Here is a 12,580-nt window from a genome sequence, read left to right as displayed (position 1 = left end):
TTTGTAAGTTGCATACTTTGGCGAAAATCGCCCTAAAAACTGCAGAAAAACTTTTCTCCAGTGTAGGGCAGGCGAAAACAATTACAAAAATCCCTATTTTTGGGTAAAAATGTGGGGATTTCTTTCAGAAACCTTTGGACAGTTTAGTGAAATTTTACTTTGTAAGTTGCATACTTTGGCGAAAAACGACACCTGAAATTTCGGACAAAATATTTTTGTGTGTGTGTGTGTGTGTGTGTGTGTGAAAAATGCGTTTAATATGTTCGGTCTGGTATTTCAGAGGGCCATAAGGATGCGCTAAGTTAAACATCCCACGTGGCTGGTGCAGGCCTTTTTTTTTTTTTTTTTAAATTCTGCGCCAGCCACGTGCAATGTTTAAAACACTTGACGCATCCTTACGGCCCTCCGAAAACCCAAACCCAATACGTTAAATTAAATTTTCATGAAATTTCAGCGGTTGTAATTCACCAAAGTACGCAACTTACGAAAACATTTTTCAGATAATCATCATTAGGGAGGCTGTCCAAAGGGTTCTGTACAAAATCCCCACATTTTTACCCAAAAATAGGGATTTTGCATATTTATCCCCATTTCTCAAAATGGATAAAAGTTTTCTTCATTATGTATGAAGAAAAATCGGTAATTGAATCCGGCCCTAAGTGAGAAAATGAGCGAGAGACAGAGACAAGAGAGAGAGAAATAGTGGGTAAAATGCAGAGACAAGAAATAGGAGAGAGCAAGAAAGAGTGGTTAGAAAGATATATGAGAAAGAAAGCGGCACACTGCCTCAAACATTTTGACTATAAATAGATTATTAAAAAGCAGAGTTCTTCCTTCTGTAGCTCCAGAGTAAGAATCACAGGGCTGTTGCGAGATATTGGGAGCTGGATGGAAGTTTACCAAACCTGGTAAGCCAGATGAGAAACTCGTCTCTACCAATTGTAGAATTGTGTTTCCAAATATGCAAAACTCTACTCATGGAAAGAATGACCTGCTTACCAGATACTTCTGGTCTCCACAACTGCACAGTATGACAAACAAGTGTCAATAGGTCAATAGTGTAAGTTAATAAACACAATATTTAAACACTGTGGAATAGACATCAAATAGTACATTTGCACATTTGTAACATAGGGGCCCTCCTATGGAAGGGTTACCTCACCTTGGAACACTGGCCAAATATGTCACCAGTCTGCGCAAATCTTCTTGTCGTATCCTGTCGTGGTTACTACGTGCTGGAAAGGTCAGGATGGGTCCACCTCTCTTATCGCGACCACCTGCGTTGAGAGACAGATTCACCCCAAAATCACACCTACAGTAATAATAAACATTAAACTCAGCTCTGTAATTTTTCTCATTATTTAATCTACATATCAATCCAACATACAGAGTTTACTGATTTGTACAGTGATCCAATAAATACCTACAGAAAAAGTGTAGTCAGTAGACTAAGCCTAAGGTTTTATACGTCCATCACTTTTGTTATAATGTAAAAAACACCATACAGGATTATATTTATTTATTTGCAGTAATTTATACGACGCCAACATATTACACAGCACTTTACACAAAATATTCAATCATTCACATTAATTCATGCACCAGTAAGCGGTTCAATTTTGTTTTTGCTACCGTCTGTGTGTGTGTGTCACCTATGTATGTCACATATGCGGGTCTATATGGAGAAGGCGGAGCCAATATGAGGCGATTTAATAATAATCAAGTCATTGGGCCCCAGCCCCTCCCGATTGACCCACGAATCGCAGAAATTTGCAGTGAGGGGGCGGGGGCTTAAGAACATGCTGCCAGCCTGCTCGGTCCTGTCCCGGTCAAATCTGCTGCAGGGTAAGTTTGTGTATATGTGACTTAGGTGTGTGTATATATATATATATATGTGTGTGTGCATGTAAGGTATGTGTGACATATGCATACCTCCTAACTTTTAGGTCCCCTGAAGAGGGACAGTTCACGCACTTAAGGCGCACAGCTGAAAAGTGGCAGGGCTTCAGGAAAAAGGAGAGGAGCCAGGGAAACCAGGGAGGAGCATCATGGCTTCCCCCCGTTTACGTCACTCTCCGAGATGCTGGGCAGCCCCCAGGCTCTCCGTATACTGGTGAACAGATGTCGTGTGCATACGCACAGCATTTGTTCTCCTCCTGCACACCTGCTGCTCTGCATAACACAGAGTAGCGGGTTGTGCTCCCCCCCAACTTCTCCCCCACCGCGGCCTGCGCGTGGCACAGCGGGACAGTCTTAGAAAAACGGGACTGTCCCAGTGGATGCGGGACAGTTGGGTGGTATGCACATGTATGTGTGTGTATATACAGTGGCGGGTTGGGCCGGGGGGGCAGGGTGCCATGTGCCCCCCGGGCTGCAGCGTCATGCGGGCCGCGATGCAGACTGTGTCTCTGTGACACAGACTGCAGCGCGTGTGTAGCGCTGACCGGATGACCGGTCAGCGCTACACAAGTGACAAACACACAGCCGCCGGCTCCAGCAGCTGTGTGTTCGTTGTAAGCAGCAGCCAATGAGAGTCTGTCAGACTCTCATTAGCTGCTGCTGCGCCCACTGCAGGAGCCGCTCCATCTTCCGGCAATGGGAGAGGAGTCATGACATCATATGACGTCTCTCCCATAATGCCCGGGAAGGACAGACGGAGGAGCGGATGGCGACGGCGGGAGCGGGGATTCAGGTAAGTGTTTTTTTGGTTTTTTTTACTACATGTGTCTACTGCGGGGGGAGGCTGGCACTACAAGGGGGAGACCACTACTGGGGGCACCACAAGGGGGGAACCACTACTGGAGGCACTGCAAGGGGGGACTACTACTAATGGGGGCAATACAAGGGGGGGGACTACTACTACTGGGGGGACTACTGGTGGCACTACAAAGGGGGAACCACTACCGGACTGGGGGCACTACAAGAGGGAGGGACTACTACTGGGGGCACTACAAGAGGGAGACCACTACTGGGGGTACTACAAGGGGGAGATCACTACTGGGGGCACTACAGGGGGGGGCACTACAGGGGGGGCACTACTGGGGATTATAACTGTGGGGACTACTACTGGGGGCACTACAAGGGGGGGACTACTATTACAAGGGGGGACTACTACTACTAGGGGCACTACAAGGGGAGGGGACAACTACTAGGGGCACTGCATAGGGGGGAGGGGACTACTACTAGGGGCACTACATAGGGGGGAGGGGACTACCACTGGGGGCACTGCATCGAGGGACCACTGCTGGGAGCTCTATAAATAGGGCAATACTGGGGGTACTGCATAGGGGGGAGACTACAACTGGGGGCACTGCATAAGGGTTACCACTATTGTGGGCACTGCATGGGGTGTGGACTGCTACTGGGGGCACTATATAAGAGGCACTGCAAATAGGGGGTACCACTAATAGGAGCACTATATAAGGGGCTTACTACTGGGGACACAAGGGGCACTGCACAGGGGGGACCACTACTGGGAGCACTGTATAAGGGGCACTGCATAGGGGGATCACTACTGGGGGCACTACTGGAGGCCTGCATAAGGGGATCCTCTCCTGGGGCACAGGGGGGCACTGCATATGGGCACCACGATGGGGCTGTTCCTAATCTTTATTTTTACTTTACATTAATCCCATATGGACCCGCCTCCTCCATGGAACGCTTGAGGGGGGGGGCGCCATAGCACGCATGTTCTTCGGGCACCCTGGCTACACTCTACCCCTCTGCCAGGGCCGCCTGCATGCATTTGCCCCCAGGCTAAAAGTTGCCAGCCAGCCCCTGTGTATATATCTGTTTGTGTATATTTATGTGTCTCCCATATCCAAATTTTCCGAAATACTGAATAATTTTAGCATGACTGAGATAATGAAACCTTTGATTTTTGATGGTTCAATGTACACAAACGTTGTCTAAGGCACAAATTATTAAAAATATTGTAAAAAATTACCTTCAGGCTGTGTGTATATGAAATATAAATTAATTTCATTTCTGTACACAAACTTTGCTTGAGCCACAAAATAATTGAAAATATTGTATAAAATGACCTGCAGGCTGTGTGTATAAGGTGTATATAACACATAAATGCATTCAGTGTGTATATCACGGTCCCATTCCCAAGATATTTCATTAAGATATGCAGGCTGTTATAAGTCCAGTCCAGGACTTGTACATGGCTCAAGATTCTCCTGCTCCTAATCCTGTTCCCACTGGACCTGCCCCCAGGATATCCAGACGTCTGAGACCTGGGCTGGGTTCCTCCCATGTCTCCTGATGAGTCCTTCCTCTATTTAAACACACTGGACTTTTGCTGTCTCGCCGGTCAGCTATTCTCCAGCCTCCCAGCTATTTCACCGTGGACTGCGTCCCGAACTCCAGCAGCCCTTCTTCCACAGCCTGCACTCCTGGCTTCCAAGCCATTCCAGCAGCCGTTACCCACAGCCTGCATCATCGGCTCAGTAGCTGCTACATCGGCCTCAAGCCGCTCCACTCAGCTACTCAGATAAATCTCCGGCAACTTGCCGCACCATCGACTCACGAGCCGCACCATCGGCTCAGTAGCCGCTACATCGGCCCCAGGCCGCTCCACTCAGCTAAATCTCCGGCAACCTGCAGCACCATCGACTCATGAGTCGCTACATCGGCTTCAAGCCGCTCCACTCAGCTACTCAGCCAAATCTCTGGCAACTTGTCGCACCATTGACTCATGAGTCGCACCATCAACTCAGTAGCCGCTACATTGGCCCCAGGCCGCTCCACTCAGCTACTCAGCTACATCTCTGGCAACTTGCCGCACCATCGACTCACGAGTCGTAACATCGGCCTCAGCCGCAACATCAACCTTAAGCCGCAACATCGGCCACAGCCACAACATCGGCTCAGTAGCCGCTACATCGGCCTCAAGCCACTCCGCTCAGTTACTCAGCTGTTTCTGCCGGCGGTTAGCCGTGTGTTGTAAGGCATTCAGCCAATTGTCCGGGACAATAATTAACATTTCTTTCCACCTTGTCTGTTCCTCTCTCCCACAGGGATTTCTGGATGTCGGATCCCCGACATTCGTAACATTATAGCCGGCCATTTCGGTAGAGAACCTACGGACAAGATATTGAACAATCACAGAATCTGGCACAGATGCTTACTGCACAGATTTCTGCCCTGACCCAGAAGGTCCAGGAACTTTCCATTAAGGTCGAGGAGGTTCGGACAGCAGCTCTTCCATCTACCGTCCAGGACCTAAGAGCAACCTCCCGGATCGGTTTAGAGAAGGCTGGAAGCTTTATTTCCGACTGCGGCCTCTCTCTTCTGGGTCAGAAACCCAGCGAGTCGGGATAGTTATCTCACTTCTCCAAGGAGACCCACAGACCTGGGCTTTCAGTCTTCCTCCGGGCCATGCCGCCCTACAGACTATGGAGGCATTCTTCGTGGCACTTGGTCTGTTATAGGTTAGAGGCCTGGCTGATCGTACAGCTTGAGGTTGGGTATGTGCTCTCGCAAGCCCCAGAGTACATTCGATACTATCGAATGTGACTGATGTTATGTTTGATGTTTCTATTTTGTGCCACACAATGCAAGCAGCTAATAATCGTTTGTTGTTGCTAATAACACTGCTAATTGGCTTGTAATTGATTCAGTTGCGTTAGCGAATAATAAGAATAAATAAATTTCATGGGCATGGCTTGTTCCATGCGTTTTTTTTGTTATATTTTGGTGCAATTTGCACACAACACAAGCGGCCGCAATCATCAGAAGAAAATTAACATACAGCGACTGACAACGATTGACTCGATCGCTAACTGCTATCACTCGCTAGCTAGAAGAGGTGCTTTGTTCATGTATGGGCGTCACTTTGGTTGCGATTTTTTTTTTCTGATTCCCGATCGTTAGGCATACGACCGAGCGGCCGCTTACAACCGACTCTGAATGAGGTCCTTAATGCCAGACAAGCTCGTTGGGCACTATTCTTCACCCGTTTTAACTATACCATCTCCTTTAGACCTGGGTCCAAAAATTTTAAAGTGGATGCTCTCTCCAGGAGTTTCTCCCCCGTACAGGCAGGGTGAGGTACATCTTGAACCCATTGTGCCCAACTCCTGTCTTCACTTGGCACTTACCCGAGGCTTAGCGGAAATAATCTGTTGAATCACCTGCTGACAAACCTCCACACCTGCTCTTTGTGCCCGAGAGACTCAGGCGACAGGTTCTTCTGGACTTTCATGCCCAACAAGGCCTCAAGACCACGGAATTACTGTCCCGGTCCGTGTGGTGGCCTACCCTTCCTGCCGATACCCGTGAATTTGTCCTCGCTTGTGAGACCTGTGCCCGTAATAAGACTCCTCGCACCGCTGCTCCGGGCTTCCTGCTGCCACTATCTGTTCCCAAAAGGCCATTGTCCCACATTGCCATGGACTTTATTGTGGATCAGGTTGTTCCGTGATTTGGACAGTGGAGGACAGGTTCAGCAAGATGGTTCATTGTATTCCGCTGCCAAAGCTTCCATCTGCTAAAGAACTGGTGAGCTTGTTCATATAACATGTCTTCCAATTGCACGGGTTACCAGTTGATGTGGTTTCTGACCGAGGTTTGCAGTTCATTGCAGTTTTCTGGAAACATTTCTGTTCTGTCCTGGGGATACATCTTAGCCTGTCGTCTGGATATCACCCACAATCCAATGGGCAAACAGAGAGAGCCAATCAGACCCTAGAGCAATATCTGCGGTGCACATCTCCAAGTGCCAGAATGACTTGGTGTCACATTTGCATTTAGCTGAATTTGCCTAGAACAACTCCTGCCATTCTGCTTTCGCGGTGTCACCATTCTTCTGCATTATGGGTCAACACCCTAGGGCTAATTCGTTTGATGTGGTCCTGAAGACAAGGTCCGAGGAGACCTTGAAATGTTGACTTACTCGGTGTATATGTGATGTCTTAATACACTTTGCAATTTTTCATCATTGGAGTGCTGCTTTAATCTTTCCCAAGGGGGCTTAGCACGCTTCTCAAGGAAATACCTGGCGTATATGTTTATTCAAAGAAGGCACCCAGCAACAGCATTCTTTTGGCTAGTGCAAAACCACAAGCTATATATATATATATAATTATATATATATATATATATATCTCCATGGTGGCGGCATTCAGGAAAAAAGACAGACTCGCAGGGTGAGTAACCAACGTTTCAATGCTGTATTGGGTAGTGCATTTTCGTCAGGTTGCAAGATACAAATGAGTGAAAAATAGCTTACCTAAATACCTGTAGGACCATACATGTCACCGCCCACCAATCTCAACGCGCCAAATGATGACGTCATAGTGATGCATGTGGTCACGTGACATGGAAAGAGCCCCACCATGTGATAAAGCAAACCAATGATGGAGATGCTGGTTGCAAAGTAGCAAACACAGCTGGGTAAACATAACAAGGCAATAGTAAAGCTATGTAATAAAAGGTAATGCTGGTTGCTGAGCAACCAGGACAGCAGCGTAAATAAAACAGCACAGAAGGGAACGACAGCGGTGATCACATATACCGATATAAAATATTAAGCAATTGGATCAGCCATATAAACATACAATCAGCACTGTTTACATATAATAATGGACGCATAGAAGGCTATCTACACCAATGAAATACATGTCACTAAGAAATCAAAAGAACATCGGCACTGATCACATATGAGTATAAGATGTTAAACAATCGAATCAGCTGCACAAACAAATGGCCAAACAAACAAAAACACAAGCAAACAAACAGCTACACTGTTTGCATAAGGCTGTCTATACCGATAAGCTATATGTCACTTAAAGATCATATCACTACAAATCTGTAAATCTTCTAATAACCAATTACAAGTAAATAGATAAATCAACACATAAGGAACATATAGAAGGCTATCTACACCAATGGAAAACATGTCAGTAGAGAATTAAAGGAACAACGGTACTGATCACCTATAATGGTATAAGGTGTTGAGCAATCAAATCAGCTGTGCAAATAAACTAAGAAACAAACAGCTGCGCTGTTTGCATAAAAAGATAGAATTTATAAAAGGCTGTCTACACCAAAAACGTATGTGTCACTTGCATATCATATCGCTACAAATCTATGAATCTGCTACCAACAAATAAATAAATACATAAATGAAGCAACACATACTACAGTGTATCCGGAAAGTATTCACAGCGCGTCACTTTTTCCACATTTTGTTATGTTACAGCCTTATTCTAAAATGGGATAAATTAATTTTTGTCCTCAAAATTCTACACACAATACCCCATAATGACAACGTGTAAAACGTTTTTTTGAGATTTTTGCAAATTTAATAAAAAAAAATAAAAAGAAATCACATGTACATAAGTATTCACAGCCATTGCTATGAAGCTCAAAATTGAGCTCAGGTGCATCCTGTTTCCACTGATCATCCTTGAGATGTTCCTACAGCTTAATTGGAGTCTACCTGTGGTAAATTCAGTTGACTGGACATGATTTTGAAAGGCATACACCTGTCTATATAAGGTCCTACACTTGACAGTGCATGTCAGAGCACAAACCAAGCGTGAAGTCCAAGGAATTCTCTGTAGACCTCCGAGACAGGATTGTCTTGAGGCACAAAGCTGGGGAAGGGCACAGAAAACTATCTGCTCCTTTGAAGGTCCCAATGAGCACAGTGGCCTCCATCATCCATAAATGGAAGAAGTTCGGAACCAACAGGACTCTTCCTAGAGTTGGGCGGCCGTCTAAACTGAGCGATCAGGGGAGAAGGGCCCTAGTCAAGGAGGTGACCAAGAACCCGATGGTCACTCTGTCAGAGCTACAGGAGAGAGGAGAACCTTCCTGAACTGTTTGGCGTGAATTCCAGGCATTATATTTGGAGGAAACCAGGCACCGCTCATCACCAGGCCAATACCATCCCTACAGTGAAGCATGGTGGTGGCAGCATCATGCTGAGGGGATGTTTTGCAGTGGCAGGAACTGGTAGACTAGTTTCATCCTGGATGAAAACCTGCTCCAGAGCGCTCTTGACCTCAGACTGGGGCGACAGTTCATCTTTCAACAGGACAACGACCCTAAGCACACAGCCAAGATATCAAAGGAGTGGCTTCAGGACAACTCTGTGAATGTCTTTGAGTGTCCCAGCCAGAGCCCAGACTAGAATCCAATTGAACATCTCTGGAGAGATCTGAATATGGATGTGCACCGACGCTTCTCATCCAACCTGATGGAGCTTGAGAGATGCTTCAAAGAGGAATGGGAGAAACTGGCCAAAGATAGGTGTATCAAGGTTGAGGCATCATATTCAAAAAGACTTGAGACTGTAATTGCTGCCAAAGGTGCATCAACAAAGTATTGAGCAAGGGCTGTGAATACTTATGTACATGTAATTTCTCAGTTTGTTTGTTTTTTATTAAATTTGCAAAAATCTCAAAAAAACTTTACATATTGTCATTATGGGGTATTGTGTGTAGAATTTTCAGGAGAAAAATGAATTTATTCCATTTTGGAATAAGGCTGTAACTCAACAAAATGTAGTGACCAAGAACCATCGGGTTCTTGGTCACTTCCCTGACTAGGGCCCTTCTCCCCCGATCGCTCAGTTTAGACGGCTGGTCAACTCTAGGGAGAGTCCTGGTGGTTCCAAACTTCTTCTATTTACGGATTATGTGTGTGTATATGTATATATATATATATATATATATATATTATAAGGGCGCGGTCGTGCCCTTATATTAAGGCTGAATAGAAAAAAATGGAAATCTCCATAGAGAATTCCGAAGGGGGGGCAGAGTGTTTAAGGGGATACACCTCAAAAGCTATTGGAGGTACCGGGCTGAAATTTGGCACGGATGGGTAGAACTGTCGCTCGGTGCTGCGAGCAAAATTTTACAGCAAAAACATAAAAAATTAGGATTTGAGAGTAATCTAAAGCTCCAACTGTCACTTTTTTCTGACATTCTCAATTAGGACAACTTTTCTGTTGTTCTCTATGGGGTATTTTAGGGAAGGCATAATTCAAGGTAGGGGCAAATTTAGACTTGGGGTTTGTTTTAATAGCTAGCTATTGTTCCAGAATAGGGCCTTTTGGGGTTCAGGTAATTGGGAAAGTTACCGGGGGAGGTAGCAGAACACAGATGCAGGCTCGTATCTGGAATATCTGTAATGCCTGCATCTGTGTTTAAAAAAACAAACACAGAAGCAGGGACGGGTCAGCGAGACCCGTCTGTGCTTCTGTGTTTAATAATAATTAAAAAAAAAAAAAAACCTGTGTTAAAAAAAAACAAGCCCCGGGTTTTGGAAAGTCAGTACTGGTTGTGCTAAATACAGGGGACAAATGATGTAGGGCTCCCCCCCCGTTTGAAGCACAACCAGCACTGGGCTATGAGCTGGTCCTGGTTCTGGAAATACAGGGGGAAAAAATGTGTAGGGTCCCCTTGTATTTACCAGAACCAGCAGCGGACTCTTTCTAGTGGGGAGGTGATGCCACAGTCAGGGGAGCCTTTTCACCGCCCCCCCAGCTGAAGCATCACCCCTGACCGTTAGTCAGCCCAGGCCGGTAATCCCTGGGGAGCAGTGGAGGCCTCCCTCTCCAGGGCACCCCAGGCCCAGGCTAATAGCCCGGGTCTATCCCCGGCACCCCTGGGCGGTGGGTGCCAGGTTGATTGTGTAAAGTGTGGTGCAAGTAAAGTTAAAATATTGGCTTTTGCTGTGGAACTACAGTTCCCAGCAAGCCTCCCCCGCATGCTGGTACTTAGAGAACCAAAAGTATCAGCATGCGGGGCATTACAAACCTCGGGTACCTGTGGTTCCACAGCAAAAACAATATTAAAAAAACACAGAACACATACCGTAGAAAAGTACAATTTTATTAAAACATACATGCACACACATATGCATACACACTATCTCACATACTCACCTGATATCCCAGAAGCCAATCTGTCCTCTTCTCCAATAGACTATCCAATGGAGTACCTGTGATAAAAATTCCATACTCACCTCCTCCTATGCATGGATCTGTCCTCTTCCAAATTAGGAAAATCCAGGGTCTTGGCAAAAAAAAAAAACGCAATTACGCGAGCCCACGGACATTAGTATTGTCCTCTAAGGACACTGCTACCCGAATGACAGCTCCAATGTGGGTTTTCAGTCCACAAATCCTGAAGCGGAGTGCTCATTGGCTGAGAGAGGAGAGCCTTCCGCCCCTCATCCAATGAGCTGTTCTCACCATGGACTTCAATGGTGAGAACCGAGCGCGCCACTTCTGAAATTGAAAGATGGCCACAGTGAGCCAATCACGGCTCATGACGTCATCACCCCACCCCCTCAGCTGGCATATATACAGCCAGCGCGAGGTGCTGTGCAGTCAGTCGTCGGCCGGGGAGCTGGAGAGAAGACCAGCTGAAGCAAGAAGACGCCGTGGAAGCCCTGGATGCCAGCGGCCGTGGAAAAGAGCTTAAAGGCCGCCGCGCTCCAGATGAAGATGCCATAGAAGTCCTGGGAGAGCGGCAGCCATGTAAAAGAGCTTAAAGACTGCCGACCCCCAGGTGATGGTTCGGCAAAATAAAATACTTTAAAAAAGGTGTCTGTTAATATTTCTTTTGCAGGAGTACTATAGGTACCAGCTGGCCCTTAATGCCCCACCTGGCGGTACGCCCCACCTGCTGGTACTTGTGGCTCTCCAAGTGCCAGTATGCGGGGGTGCCTGCTGGGACCTGTAGTACTACTGCAAAATACAATATTTATATTTTCATATGCACCACACAATACAATCAACCCAGCACCTACCGCCCAGGGGTGCTGGGGATAGCCACGGAAAATCAGCATGGGCCTTGAGTGCCCTGGAGAGGGAGACCCCTTTATTATCCCAGCTCCCCAGGGATCCCCGGCCTGGGCTGACTAGCGGTCAGGGGTGATGCTTCGGCTGGGGGGCCCGGTGAAAGTGCACCCCTTGCTGTGGCATCACCCCCCCCCACTAGAAAATGTCCGGTGCTGGTTCTGGTAAATGCAGGGGGCCCCTATGCCTTTTTCCCTCGTAGTTCCAGAACCAGAGCCTGCTCAGAGCCCAGTGCTGGTTGTACTGAATACAGGGAACCCCTACGTCATTTGTCTCCTGTATTTAGCACAACCAGTACTGGCTTTCCAAATCCCGGTGCTGGTTGTTGTTTTTGGGGAGGGGCCATGCCATTTTCTTTTTGTTTTTTACACAGGGTTTTTTTTAATTAAGCAGAAGCACAGACGGGTCTCACTGACCCATCCCTGCTTCTGTGTTTATTTAAATACAGGTATCACGGATCATTCAGATCCGAGACTGCATCAGCCTGCTGCTACCTCCCCCAGTTCCTGCTGCCTGCACCACCGCCGCCAACACCCATGGGTCCCAGCTGAAGCTAGCACCTGCTATCCCCCAGGTCCGGACACAGCTTACGGCTGCTTCCTTCCCCCGAGCCCACCGCCACTACCACCACCCACACTGGCCATCTTGGTGCATACAAGTGAAACACACAAGTGAAGCCACAGTGAGAATACCTGATGGAGGCTCCTACTGAGGCTGCGCATCAAGTTGAAACTTCCTATCTCTATAATGGCGGTT

The 12,580-nt window shown here is 46.9% G+C and overlaps 1 protein-coding gene across 3 annotated transcripts in view; it reads right to left on the bottom strand.

The window, feature by feature from the left end:
* Window positions 1-12,580, bottom strand: part of KALRN (kalirin RhoGEF kinase) — a 1,228,991-nt gene that overhangs the window by 883,462 nt on the left and 332,949 nt on the right. For all 3 annotated transcript variants that reach the window (XM_088460751.1, XM_088460749.1, XM_088460750.1), the window contains exon 3: window positions 1,163-1,277. In XM_088460751.1, coding sequence (XP_088316877.1) covers window positions 1,163-1,277 — 115 coding nt within the window. The remainder of the gene's footprint in view (window positions 1-1,162; window positions 1,278-12,580) is intronic.

Source organism: Taudactylus pleione, unplaced genomic scaffold (assembly GCF_031769625.1).
Source record: "Taudactylus pleione unplaced genomic scaffold, aTauple2 ptg000977l, whole genome shotgun sequence".
In the NCBI taxonomy this organism is placed as follows: Eukaryota; Metazoa; Chordata; class Amphibia; order Anura; family Myobatrachidae; genus Taudactylus; species Taudactylus pleione.
Note: the sequence above shows the minus strand (reverse complement) of the source record. Positions and strands in the feature narration are given on the sequence as shown.